This window comes from Nansenia antarctica (assembly GCF_963989245.1).
Source record: "Nansenia antarctica genome assembly, chromosome: 1".
In the NCBI taxonomy this organism is placed as follows: domain Eukaryota; kingdom Metazoa; phylum Chordata; class Actinopteri; order Argentiniformes; family Microstomatidae; genus Nansenia; species Nansenia antarctica.
Window position 1 is genome coordinate 62,029,853 of NC_137674.1, and position 15,000 is coordinate 62,044,852.

Here is a 15,000-nt window from a genome sequence, read left to right on the forward strand (position 1 = left end):
TGACTCCCTGGACTGTGTGTGGCTTATCTGGCAAGGACGTAAATGATACACAACACTGCCAAACAAAGGTAATACACAACAGGGATGGTGTGCTCTCAAATACGCACGCACGCACGCACACACAGACACACACACACACACACACACACACACACACGCACACACTTTCCCACTGCAATATCCTGAAATGACTTATCTGGGAGTTATTAAACGACATGAGCACAGCCTTAACAATCAGCGATCATAAAAACCTCCCCCACTCAACCTCCCATGATAGTAGGGGGGGTGAAGTTAGCTGGCTGACTGACTGAATTCCTTACAAAACCATTAAAGTGCTTATTCAGGCTGACGTATCCTGGCAAAACATTGAGACTTTCCAAGAACCAGAAAGTTGGTGAGAGGATATGGATAGACATACAGACATGGGGGGGGGGGGGGGTTGTGCTTTATGGGAGTAGAACAGGGGGTACTGGAAGGAGAGAGGGGGGGGGATAAGCAGGCACACGCTGAGGTAAACAGAAGCCCTGGTTGAGGAGATTTGAGGAGAAGAAGGGGGGAGGGTATGGGGGGATTGGGGGGATGTCTGTGAGGAATGGGCGGGGGTCCTCACACTGCCACCCCAGTACCCGAAGACAAAGGTTTCTCACTGGACAGCAGGATACTGGCAGACCAAAACGAAAGCCTTTCTTTTCATGTTGAATCAAGTGGCTAACAGTCCGCTTGACTCGAGCCACATTTTCATTTTCAGTTAAATTGTATGTGATTTGTTTACTCTTTTGCTTCTTAGTCATCAGCCATATGACCATTTTTACACCAAAAGTACTCCCAAACTCCCAGCATGCATCTCCCTAACCTTCCCTACCCATAACACCATGGGTGCGTCTATAACCTCTAACCTCTATGTACCTCCCCAGCCCTGGTCCTCTGCCAGAGAGCAGACAGCATGGCGGGGGGAGTTGGGAGTCTCTCCTACTCCCCGTAAACCAATTAGAGCCCAGTGAAACCCCCCGAGCCGCTAACGAGCAGAGATCAAACAAACATGGCTCCCTCCCTCGCTCTGTGTCCGCCCCCCCGCCCCCCCCCTCTCTCCTCCCTCTCTATCTCCACGTCTCACTCATCCTCTCCCTCCATCCCTGTCCACCTCCCTGCCTCTCTCTCTCTCTCTCCCTCCACCTTTACTTCCTCCCTCCCTCCCTCCCTCGCTCTGGCTCTGATGAGACATGACAGTGGGCGGGTTAATGCCTCTGAGGGCAAAGCTGGTAGCGGGCTACCGCTAACTGGGCATTGGGCAAAAAAAACACAGACAAACCACAGGAGGTGCTAATGCTATCGCTAAGCTAGGCTAGGCTAAGGCTAGGTGGCTGGCTGCGTCGCTAATTGGGCTGGTCTGTCCCAGGGAGAGCTCCTGTGGTCTTAAGGAGCAGCGGGGCTGAGAATAGAGGGAGGTAATCTCCTCTTAAGACCGCAGCATCCATCTGTGAGGGCCATCTGGCCAGGCAGACACTAGGCCATACACTGAAGACCTGTCTCTCTGTTTCTCTGTCTCTCTGTCTCTCTGTCACTCTGTCACTCTGTCACTCTGTCACTCTGTCACTCTGTCTTTCTGTCTCTCTGTCTTTCTGTCTCTCTGTCCTTCTGTCTCTCTGTCTCTCTGTCTCTCTCTGTCTCTCTGTCCTTCTGTCTCTCTGTCTCTCTGTCTCTCTGTCACTCTGTCACTCTGTCACTGTCACTCTGTCTTTCTGTCCTTCTGTCCTTCTGTCTCTCTGTCCTTCTGTCTCTCTGTCCTTCTGTCTCTCTGTCACTCTGTCACTCTGTCCTTCTGTCTCTCTGTCACTCTGTCACTCTGTCCTTCTGTCTCTCTGTCTCTCTGTCTCTCTGTCTCTCTGTCTCTCTGTCCTTCTGTCTCTCTGTCTCTCTGTCTCTCTGTCACTCTGTCACTCTGTCACTCTGTCACTGTCACTCTGTCTTTCTGTCTCTCTGTCAGTCTGTCAGTCTGTCACTCTGTCTCTCTGTCCTTCTGTCCTTCTGTCACTCTGTCACTGTCACTCTGTCACTCTGTCCTTCTGTCTCTCTGTCTCTCTGTCATTCTGTCTCTCTGTCTCTCTGTCACTCTGTCATTCTGTCTCTCTGTCCTTCTGTCCTTCTGTCTCTCTATCCTTCTGTCTCTCTGTTTTTCTTACGATGACTGATGGATGATAGATGATTCACTTACTTAGTCAAATGTATTTGTTGTAAGTCACTTTGGATAAAGGCGTCTGCCAAATGCCCAAAATGTAAAGGTACATGTACACCTCATAGACTCTGAAAGGAGGAGAGTAACAGAGAGAGAGAGAGAGAAGGAGGTGCACACAGCTGAGTCTCACTACACCTTCCCCCACGCACCTCATCTTTATCAATAGATGACAACTCCACGCCCCCCCCCCCCCCCCCCGCTGTATGACAATAGATAGATAGTAGCTGTTGCTGGTCTAGATATCATTTCTGCAGTATGGGGATATGTTTAACACCGGGGTATTGTATTGTTGTTCCTACCATTGTTATGGTGGATTGAACTCGTTGATGGGTGATATTAGTCAGGTAATGAGGTGTGTGTGTGTGTGTGTGTGTGTGTGTGTGTGTTGTTGGCAGGCAGTGCAGTGCAGTGGTCAGGCTGATGAAAGGCCGTTCTCTCATTGATCAGTGGGTGGAAACAAAGCTGTGGAGAGCACATGGCGCCCTGATCAATAATAGAAACACACATATGGTCTCTGATCAATAGATCAACACACACACACACACACACACACCACACATACACACACAAACACACACATACACACACAACCACTCAACCACACACACACTCAGATGACTGCTGTCTCCACGCACGCACGCACGCGCACGCGCACACACACACACACACACACACACACACACACACACACACACACAGGGGGACAGATGCAGAGCACGCTAACAGAGAGCTCAACCATGCTGGGCTGGTCTATTGAAGCGTCAGTCAGACTCCATGGGAGGCCATGCAGATCACTGACCACCAACCCTGTTCCTGTTAACAACCGCCAAGCTCTCTCACACATCTGACTGGGACAGAAGGACAGAGAGACAGAGAGACAGGGAGACAGAAGGACAGAGAGACAGGGAGACAGAAGGACAGAGAGACAGAGAGACAGGGAGACAGAAGGACAGAGAGACAGGGAGACAGAAGGACAGAGAGACAGAGAGACAGGGAGACAGAAGGACAGAGAGACAGAGAGACAGAAGGACAGAAGGACAGGGAGACAGAAGGACAGAGAGACAGAGAGACAGAGAGACAGAGAGACAGGGAGGCAGAAGGACAGAGAGACAGAGAGACAGGGAGACAGAAGGACAGAGAGACAGAAGGACAGAGAGACAGAGAGACAGAGAGACAGGGAGACAGAAGGATAGAGAGACAGAGAGACAGGGAGACAGAAGGACAGAGAGACAGAGAGACAGGGAGACAGAAGGACAGAGAGACAGGGAGACAGAAGGACAGAGAGACAGAGACAGAAGGACAGAGACAGAGAGACAGAGAGACAGAGACAGAGAGACAGACAGAGAGACAGAAGGACAGAGAGACAGAAGGACAGAGAGACAGAGACACAGAGAGACAGAAGGACAGAGACAGAGAGACAGAAGGACAGAGACAGAGAGACAGAGACAGAAGGACAGAGAGACAGAAGGACAGAAGGACAGAGATAGAGAGAGACAGAAGGACAGAGAGACAGAGAGACAGAAGGACAGAGTGACAGAGTGACAGAGAGACAGAGAGACAGAAGGACAGAGAGACAGAAGGACAGAGAGACAGAAGGACAGAGTGACAGAGTGACAGAGAGACAGAGAGACAGAGAGACAGAGAGACAGAAGGACAGAGAGACAGAAGGACAGAGAGAGAGAGACAGAGAGACAGAAGGACAGAAGGACAGAGAGACAGAAGGACAGAGAGACAGAGAGACAGAGAGACAGAGAGACAGAAGGACAGAGAGACAGAAGGACAGAGAGAGAGAGACAGAGAGACAGAAGGACAGAAGGACAGAGAGACAGAAGGACAGGGAGACAGAGAGACAGAAGGACAGAGAGACAGAGAGACAGACATAGAGAGACAGAGACAGAAGGACAGAGTGACAGAGAGACAGAAGGACAGAGACAGAGAGACAGAAGGACAGAGACAGAGACACAGAGAGACAGAAGGACAGAGACAGAGAGACAGAGACACAGAAGGACAGAGACAGAGAGACAGAAGGACAGAGAGACAGAGACAGAGAGACAGACAGAGAGACAGAGACACAGAGAGACAGAGACAGAGAGACAGACAGAGAGACAGAAGGACAGAAGGACAGAGAGACAGAGACACAGAGAGACAGAGAGACAGAAGGACAGAGACAGAGACACAGAAGGACAGAGAGACAGAAGGACAGAAGGACAGAGACAGAGAGACAGAAGGACAGAGTGACAGAGGACAGAAGGACAGAGAGACAGAAGGACAGAGAGACAGAGAGACAGGGAGACAGAGAGACAGAGAGACATCCAGGCTCTTTGTTGTTCTACTAATTTGAATGTATTTAACCTCTGTGTGTCCAGCTTCTTAGTGTCCTTGAAAGAAAATACGTTTAACAACAAAGAACTGACCCGGCAAGATGGCAGGGTCATCTGCTTTACTATTGAAACATGAAAAAACACATTATTTTACACATTAAAAACAAAAGTACTCGTATTTCTGTGGGCCGTGAACAAGCATTATGCTTATAGGGATATACTTTTACTTTTCAGGACTGAACTACTTAACTTACTTTGACCATTTCTATAACTAGGCCGCTTCCATTTCAGAATGTGGCCTAGTTGAGCATTTGGTCAAATAATTTAGAAACTCATATATGGATTGAGGCTGCCTTAAACTGGCCGTATAGACTTGAAATGATGTAATTACAGGGTTAATGTATTGTCATTTTAGTTAGTCACAAACACACCCACATCAACAACACACATGCACACGCAAACACACACACACACACACACGCACAGACACACACACAGTCACACACACACACACACACACACACACACACACACACCCAGACGCAGTGAGAGAACACACCCTCCTCCTGGGACCAGCCCTTGTCGTCTCCACCCTCCACAAACCGAGCGTGCCAATCTCTCACGGGAGGGTGGAGGCGGACCACACCCGGCACCCCGTCATTACCGTCCCAAAGCGTCCCGGAGGGCCTCAGAGACCGCCACCACCCCCCCCCCCCACCTCACAGCCCCCCCAGGAAACACCATACAATTAGTGGGTCCTAGACGCTCTCTCCTCTCCGCTCTGCTCGGAGATCAATGGGACGACACAGAGGCACACCCTAACCCCTGGGAGCCTCTGTGTCGTCCCTGTCCCTGACCCTGTCTCTGTCTCTGCCCCTGTCCCTGTGTCTGTCCCTCCCCCTCCCCCTGTCTCTGCCCCTGCCCCTGCCCCTGTCTCTGTCCCTGTCCCTGTCCCTGTCTCTGCCTCTGTCCCTGTCTCTGCGCCTGCCCCTGTCTCTGCCCCTGCCCCAGCCCCTGCCCCTGTCCCTGCCCCTGTCTCTGCCCCTGCCCCAGCCCCTGCCCCTGTCCCTGTCCCTGTCTCTGCCTCTGCCCCTGCCCCTGCCCCAGCCCCTGCCCCTGTCTCTGCCCCTGCCCCAGCCCCTGTCTCTGTCTCTGTCTCTGCCCCTGCCCCTGCCTCTGTCCCTGTCTCTGTCCCTGTCCACTCCCCCTTCTCTCTGGCTTTCTCTTTCTCTCTCTCTCTCTTTCTAACACCCTCCCTCTCTTCTCTTTTTTGGGGACACAAACAAATCGTTCACCCGAGGCCTACGGCACTGTCATTATGCAAATTAGGAGCTCTGGCCACTTCCTGTGTGTGTCAGAGGGAGAGTGGTTCCCACCGCACGGTTGCCAGCGCTAAGGAGCTCTGCTATTGGCTGTCGTTGTGACAAACCCCCCCCCAGTCATAGGACATCAGCCAGGGAATCATCACAACATCCATGTTGGACTGTTTTGGTTTGCTTTAATGTAAGACAGTGAGAGTGACTCATAATTGCATCCTCCCTCTGAGTCATTAGTAAGAAGGGAAACATGCATGAATGCCGGCACACACACACACACACACACACACACACACACACACGCATGAACGCACGCGAACACACACACACAGACAGACACATACAATGGCGCACACGCACACACACACACACACACACACACACACACAGACAGACACATACAATGGCACACACACACACACACACACAGACACACACACACACACACGACCCCCCCCCCCCCACACACACAAACCCCACCCCCACACACACACACAACCCCCCCCCCCCCACACACACACACACACACACACACACACACACACACACACTACGTACCTGTGGACGTAGTGGAGCTGGTGAACAGAGTCGATGGCCAGCACCATCTCAGCCAGGTAGAACCGGGCCATGTCCTCGGGCAGACGGTCCTCAAACTTACTGAGCAGCGTCAGCAGGTCCCCGCCCACGTAGTAATCCATCACCAGGTACTGGAGGGCAACACACACAGGGTGGACAGTCAACACACTGGATTACCATACTGGACACACGCATTAGTGACACTCACTACACTTTCTACAAGTTTGAAAGTTCACTCCTCTGTGTCCTTCTGTAGGGGGGAGGGAGGGGGGGGGAGGGAGGGGGGGACAGACACAGACACATCAGGGGAGGCTGGTGGAGGTAGAAAATAATCGGAGGACGGGCTCACTGTCATGCACGGAATGGAATGAGGAACGGTGACACCGATATGGTGATGACCACTCCTCATTCCATTCCGATTTCTACCTCCAACAGCCTCCCCTGATTCACATAATACAACTCTGTACATTCCTTTGTTTAGCTAACTGTATGCCACATTCTAGCTAGAGGGGAGAGACACAACCAACCACCTCTCTGGCTTTAATTCTTCTCCTTCTGTCTCTCCCTCTATCCCACCCTCCCTCCCTCCCTCCCTCCCTCCATCAGTCCCCACCCTTTCACCATTTCCTTCATCCTCCCCCTCACATTATCCCCAGTGAAAGGGCATTCTTATGCAGGGTTTCAATTACACATTGACTTACGGGGGTTAACCTAAATATAGTCCCGGCTGGACCAAATGTCATATGTTTAACACTTCTGGGAGTGTCCTGGGGAACAGTTGTTCTCATGAGGAGAATGCCAAGAATGACAAGCATGAAGCGCCCCCTGTCATTTGAACCTTGGGTCCATGTGAAACTGAGGACAGATTTAAAGGGAGAGGGGGTGTGTGGGAGGGGGGGGCAGGGGTTTCCTTACTCTTGTCTCCTTCTCACAAGCCTTCTCCCACTCAACTCACTCCATCTCTCGTCCTCCCTCCTCTTTTACTCCTCTCAACCCCCTCATCCCTCTGTTCCTGACGGCATTCAGCGTGGAGAAAAGGGGGATAGATAGGCGCGGCACACCGATGCGCAGACCAGTATCCTCATCGCACGGTTTCTGGTTCGATTCCGACCCTCGACATATCCTGCATGTCATCCCTCCTCTCTCTCTCTCACCCATCCTTCCTGTCAATCTCTACTGTCTCGATCCCAATAAAGCAGAAATACCCCAAATATATATGCCCAAAAAAAAAGAAGTGAGTGAGTGAAAGAGTGACCGTCTCACCAGGTTGTTGTCGTCCTGGAAGGCGTAATGCAGGGTGGTGATCCATTGGCTGTTCCCGTTCACCAGCACGTCCCTCTCCTCCCGGAAACACGCCGTCTGAGGGTGTGTGGGGTAGGGGGGAGGGAGTGAAAGGTCAACTGTCACGACAGCCCACATCAAGGGACCTCCATGCTGGGTGTGTGTGTGTCTGAGTGTGTGTGTGTGTGTCTGTATGTCTGTCTGTGTGTCTGTCAGGGTTTCCGTTAACCGGTAATTACCGGTCTTTGTCCGGTAAAATTTGTTGAAGTCCGACAAATTGAAATCTCTTCGGTCATAATGTCCGGTGAAAATAATTCCCTCTAAGCACAATTTGAATACAATTCGCTAAAGTTCACATTCTGATTCCTTCTATATTAAAAAAGATGAATATATAGGCTATATATTTCTTTTATTATGATATGATTTGACGCCGGCATGATGATGACTCCTAATGTGTAGGCTAGCCTATGCGAAACAGCGGCGGCAGGGTTGCCAGATGGGATTGACAATACAGCCTAACCAGTCTATTACCACTAAACCCAGTAGCCCATTCGGCGATAACCCGGCCCATCTGGCAACCCTGCGCAGCGGGCCACCATAATAATAACTTGTATTTGTATAGGCTAGCGCTTTTAACCTGCAAACGTTGCAGCAGCACCATAGCGAGCGAGAGGTAAACATGGCAAGACAAAGTAAGCTTAACAATTACTTCATGAAACCAAGCTACAATGAGTCTGAGGAGAAGTCTGACTGTAAAGAGATGGAGGCGGCTCGAGGGTTCCGAGTTAAATGGAAAGAACATTTCCCCTGGCTGCGTTTAGATGGGGAAGGAAAAATGTTCTGCTCACCGTGCAAAAAATCGGGGAGGAATAACGGATTCACGAGAGGAGCAACGAATATGAGAATGTCTCACTGATCACAGGCGGTGCAGTGACCACATATCGGCGGTCAGTTTGAGGCAACAGCAAACCGCTATGAAAGGCCACTGTGAGCAGGCTAATGAAACGGCTAACAATAAGCTGCACTCTCAGTCACTCAACAAGTTGCATTTCATGGCAAAAAATGGCATCGCATGTCATCAGTATGTGGGACTTACTGAGCTACTGAAAGCAGTTAAGGCTCCAGATTGTGTCTTGAGTGAGGGCATTTACCGCCACAGCGACTCCGTTGACATTGTGGCGCGCGTTCAGCGCTGGACATGGCATAGCGCGCATGCGAATCATGAAAGCCTATATTATATTTATTATATAGCTCGCATCTAATCGTATCGGATGAGAAATAGACATTAAACGGCATATATAGGCTACACAACAGCTAATCACCGCGACAAACAGCTATATTATATTGGAATATGATGACCGGAATATCTCACGTTTGTCCGGTAAATTGAAATCTTCCCGGACACGTTGACCGGCACAAATTTTTTCTAACGGAAACCCTGGTGTCTGTGTGTCTGTATGTCTGTGTGTCTGAATACCTGTGTGTCTGTGTGTCTGTATGTCTGTGTCTGTGTGTCTGTGTGTCTGTGTGTCTGTATGTCTGTGTGTCCTCCAGGATTATCGATAGTGCTAAATCGTATAGACCTACAGTAGATGCAGTGCGAATTCCAAAGATTGCGTTGTTCACGTATAAAAATGTTCGGTTTGTTATGAGTCTATGGCGGGAAAATGTAGACTATGGCAGGCCGCCACAGCCTAGGTAATTAATGGGAAACACTGTGTCTGTATGCCTAAGTGTTTGTGGGTCTGTGTTCCATACCCCTGTTTCTAGTGGCAAACCTAATTTCAGATCCTCTGGGGACCGATAAAGTTTATTCAATCTCATTCAAATTTCTAACCAACTAAGAAACTCAAAATACAGCCAAAGTAATATCCTCTCTTACACAGTGTGTGTGCCTGGACAAGGGAAAGCTTGTCCAGAAAATTCTAACTCCAAGGGAAAAGAGGCTACTTGCATTCTATCTGTGTAGAATGGGTACATTAGCGTTAGCATTCGGGGCTACCGTAGGTTTGTTTTTGTAGATCGTTTCCCATGTCCAGAGTTAAACACACAGTGGCGGCAGTTCTGGCCAATGAGGCTGAGGTATGAACACTGTAGACCCCAGGGACCAATAGAGATGTCTGCATGACTGACAGGGAAAGCCATTGACCGATAAGCAAAAGCTGAATCCTAACTGGAAATATACAGATGCCACTTTCGTGTGACTCATGAACTGATGTCAAAGGGATATGAGTGTGAATATTGATGTCAAAGATCTTGATGAGGGAATTGGATGAAGTGACAGCTGCTGTTGGTGCTCACCTCAGCTCTCTTCAGCATCTCCCACTTGTTGAGGATCTTCATGGCGAACACCTTGTCTGCATTCTTCACCTTTACCACCGCGACCTACAGTTACCCAGAGGAGGGAGAGAGAGAGAGGGGGGGGGGGGGGAGAAGAGTGAGAGAGCAACATGGAAGAGAACCAACGCAAGTGAGAGACGCTAGTGGCCACTTTAATACTTATATATTATAATACTCATACAAAAAAAATGCATGGTCAGCAAGTTGCCATCAATCTGTGTGTAAGACAGGTTATAGAGTGGATCCCTTCCTGTGTGTTATGGAGTGGATCCCTTCCTTTCACCTGAGCAACATTAGTGGATTCATGATCACCTCAAGGAAGGGCGGGCGCCGGGCGGGCGGAAGGAAGGAAGGAGATATTTTACAAGAATCTGAACAGGGCCTTGGAGGGCTGGAGGAAGAGGAAGAGGGGGACAGGAAGTGACCTCGGACACAGAGGTAGTGACCCCCTGACCCCTGAGCCTGAGAGACACACACCACCTGGATCCTCTTGCAGACACAGCTGGGACCCTTAGTACAGCCCAAGGGCCCTGACTGAGCACTTACAGTTACACACGCACGCACACACACACACGCGCACGCATGCACACACGCACGCACACGCACACACACACACACACACACACAGAGCCAAATCACATATACACACACACACACACACACACACACACACACACACACAACCACACACACACACACACACACACACACACACACACACACACACACACACACAGTCATTTCAATGGGTTTGCCCAGGATATGGCTAGCTATAGCTAGCTAGCTAGCTAGCTGACATGTCTGACGCAAGCCAGCCCCCATTGTTAAGTGTAGTAAACAAGATGGGAGCATTCCTGAAAATGAGTTTCAGTTGCAAACGGACGCCAGATGACTGCAGCCAGGCGGATTCCTCTCAGCCAGAGGGACACAAGAGAAACCCTTCTTCAGCCCCCCCCTCCATCTCCACCACGGGAGGAATTTAAACCACCAATCATCCACTCAGGCACACACACACACACACACACACACACACAAATATGCTTGTACGCACGCACACACACAAACACACACACACACACACACACACACACACACGCAGCCTGAGTGGAGTCTGTAGTCCATTAAATGAGAGAGAATGCTAATGCAACGCAATGATAACATTCCTGCACTGTTTGGGTTTCCCCTGGTGATCTGATCAGGAGAAGGAGAGAGGAGAGGAGAGGTGAGGTGAGGAGGAGAGAGGAGAGGAGAGGAAAGCACACTGTTCTTGGCAGTGGCCTTGTGTGTAGACTAGACCTCCCCCTCATCCCTCCATCCTTTCTTTCCTTCTCCCTCCCTCCCTCCCTCCCTCTCTCCCTTCCCTCCTCTGTTTTCTTAGCTCTCTCTCCACTCAGTCATACTATGTGAGGGCTTCGCATGCACGCCGGCACTCCACACTGCTAGTGATATAAAAGCCATTCATCAGCCCAGCTCAAACATCACTCACACACACACACACACACACACACACACACACACACACACACACACACACACACACACACACACACACACCGTTTCTCTCCCAGCGCTGACAATGGGAGGATGAAATAAAAACATCCTGCTCATAAATGGGACTTTTCTTTCTCTTTTTCCCCTCCCGTTCTGGTTCCCACAGCGGAGCGCCGCAGAGGGCTTCCACCTCCCCGACTAGGAGGGGGAGACAGCGGAGAGATCTAGAAGACGGATAACCTTGGGATAATATTGGGTTTCCATCGGGGACGCTTCCGGTAAACGAGCCGATCGCGACATAGGCACGACCTCGTGGAGAAGTGGAGAATTTATTCGCATGACCTCATCCGACATGAGGTATATCCCTAACGGTCTGTCTGCCAACCGGTGGCTGCTACCGTTGTCGATAACAAAGAAAAGAAGAAAAAAAAAAAGTGGTAAGGCTATGATTATTACAACGTAAGAAGAACGCAGATCCAGCCATATGCCAGCTACATTAGTAATCCAGCTGACTCTTGCCAGTTTTTGCTTTACAAGTAGCCTGTAGGCTACACGAAATACATATTAACATCTGGCCTGCCAGTGAGAACTCTGACTTCACCTACCCCATAGGGGCCTATATTATCAATGAAACCAGTAGTGGCAGTGGAGCATGCGGATATAACGCTAACGTCAGAGTGGCAGGAATAGCATAGGCCGCCCCGTAGGCGCAGGCTAGGCGAGGGGGGGCGGGGGGGGGGGGGGGGGCGCTGTGTTGGTTCTTCCAAGCCGTGAAAGAAAACCCCAATAAAAAAGGCCTGAAACAGGCCATCGGGGCCCAAACACTGGGCAAGGCTCCAGCCCCTCTCCTCTGCCAGCATCCAGCTAGGCTACGGCTATAATATACAACAACCATGTGTCACATATGTAACACAACACTGTGCTGCTCTCTCTCTCTCTCTCTCTCTCTCTCTCTCTCTCTCTCTCACTCTCTCACTCTCTCTCTCTCTCTGCCATCACTACCTGCTTCTCCAAACTCACGACATTCCCTGCCTTTGACATCACTGGAGAAAGACGTAATAATAACTATATTTCAACTGCCCCCGCAGCCGTTAAGGAAAACATAAAGGGCTGCTTTCAGTTCCACTTTTATTCACTTTTTTTTCTTCTTTTTTTTTCCGCCGACGACTGTGGAAGACAGGGTTCGGAGGTATTCTCTTACAAGTTGAGTCATGCAGATTGTATGTGCTGTCGTACGCACTGTTGGTAGTACATAACCTACAGCAGATGAACTTCTCTCCGACTGGGTTGTTTGTTCTGCGGTTGTGTATGGTGATCTGCTGTGTACACTGCGTAGGCTCCGTGCTTACCTCTCCAAACGCCCCTCGTCCGATCACCTTGAGGATCTCGAAGTCCTCTTTGTGCAGGCGCATCTGCTTCACCTTGGAGGTGAAGGGTTTGGCTGCGGGGAGAGAGAGAGAGAGAGAGAGAGAGAGAGAGAGAGAGAGAGAGAGAGAGAGAGAGAGAGAGAGAGAGAGAGAGAGAGAGAGAGAAAGGGGGGGAACAGAGTTAGGATTCGGCTGGGCTATAGAAGGACACAGGTTGGGGAACATGAAGGATTAGGGTTTTGTAACCGTAAAACAGTTAGAACATACCGGTAATCAAGGTGAAACTCACAAAAGTGCTTCGCACACAGAATCATGTATGTTTTTCACTGAGGTGCGTCTTGAAACAGTTGACGTTAAACAAAAGTAAAGTACTAAGACACACGCAACAAGCGAGTTGGCAACAGTCATGTCAGGTGAGTGTCCTGCCAAGGCCTCGCCTATAGGCATACGGTTTATGGGATCAGTCCTCCAACTGGCTGGCTGCTGACCAACCACACCGGATGTACAGAGGGCGATGATAAAAAACCACCCAACTATTGTTACCTTTCTAGTTCTGGTTCTCGGCAGGACCGGGCCTCACAGCTATCTCGTCGGGTCACTGGCACGTTATTCACAAAGGTAAAGAGATCCCATCTGGAGCTCACACACAATCAGCGTTTCCCTCATTTGTGAAAAGCCATTCATCCACTTCCTTGTTTACATCATCATCCTCCGCTAACCTGGATATTGCAGAGGCCTACGCGGTTGCCTGCTGGTTCCCGAGAGGTCAGCTTAGGCCGAGGTGACACCTAGAGATACACTCGTCTCGCATGCGATAAGGAATTTAATGAGGCGAAGTTGTTTGGACGATGTAGAGAGATGATTTAAGAAATCAGATCGGCTGATAGGCTCAGTGCCCTCAGTGCCGCCCCGCTTAGTCTGACCAAGCAATGTTTCTGAAAGCTGCCTGTGAACATTAGGCCTAACTGCTAGCATGCTAGCACACAGAGGACTTTACTAAAGAAGCCCTTATTGGACTGCCTGGTCCTCCCAGTCCTCCTGGCCCAGTCACAATTAAGGCTGATCCGGCAGAGAGGCCAAGGGCACCCTCCCTGTGAGAGGCCCTAAGGAGAGAGACCGTGAGCGGGGCTGAATCTCAGCCCTCAACCTCCTGTGAGAGAAGCCCTCAGATCTCTCTCTCTCTCTCTCTCTCCATATGGACACAACACCACCAAACCACCAGGCCCACACTTTTGAGAGGAGGTCCAACAGGAGAGGCCACTAGCAGGGCTGAATATCCGGTCCTCCAGGAATGGGAGTCTTCTCTCCATGCAGACAAACCACTGCACACACACACACACACACACACCCACCCACCCACAGCTTTTACTGACAACGTATTACTTCACACTTTCTGCAAAATCGACGGTGTGCAAAGGCAGCAAAAGCAGAGCTTATGATTCGCTAAGTGTGGTATGATGACCCTTCCTCTGTTTACACTGTATGAGTCCACAGTGTCTCAAAACAGTACGGCCGCTTAGAAGAATGATATGAGTCATTTTCTAGGCCGCAAAAATATTTTGCCTGAGTGTGTTTTTCCTTATGACTAGGTCTATATTATGAGAAGTACTCAAGAGTAGCCAAGCCAGCACTTCCAAGTTGGCATACACCGGGGCCGTTCTCCGCCCCCTTCATCGACACAATCATCAGACCAGACCCAGATCACACACACACACGGCACCCCTGTTGTTGCCATGACTTCACAGGGTTCTGTTCAGGAAAGAAATTCTCAGAACGTAGGCCACTGTGAAAAAGGGAAATGCCTGCCGAAATAAAACAAACAGCCAAAGAGACTCTTTATTTTTTTCACCGTCCCAGGCAGGGCCAACGTACATGGCAGCAGGCCTGGCGGGGGGTGGGGGGTGGAGGGGGCCGCTGGGCGGGAGCTGCAGGCGGAAAACAGAGAACCTAGCCTAGCTAAACACCCTAACCCTGACACACAGACAGACCTGTACTTCAACACTCCACGACCACGCACGGCAATCCCATCGGCTATAGCCTACAACCCCAGGCCTGGCACAACTCGAGGGAAAAGG

At 50.4% G+C, this 15,000-nt stretch overlaps 1 protein-coding gene across 1 annotated transcript in view; it reads right to left on the minus strand.

Annotated features, from left to right (window-relative positions):
• The window catches only part of cdc42bpab (CDC42 binding protein kinase alpha (DMPK-like) b), a gene marked incomplete at both ends in the record, with an annotated part of 72,512 nt that overhangs the window by 38,575 nt on the left and 18,937 nt on the right, over positions 1–15,000 (minus strand). Inside the window, 4 exons of the mRNA XM_080548993.1 lie at positions 6,429–6,577; positions 7,710–7,805; positions 10,029–10,112; positions 12,908–12,999. Coding sequence (XP_080405119.1) covers positions 6,429–6,577; positions 7,710–7,805; positions 10,029–10,112; positions 12,908–12,999 — 421 coding nt within the window. The remainder of the gene's footprint in view (positions 1–6,428; positions 6,578–7,709; positions 7,806–10,028; positions 10,113–12,907; positions 13,000–15,000) is intronic.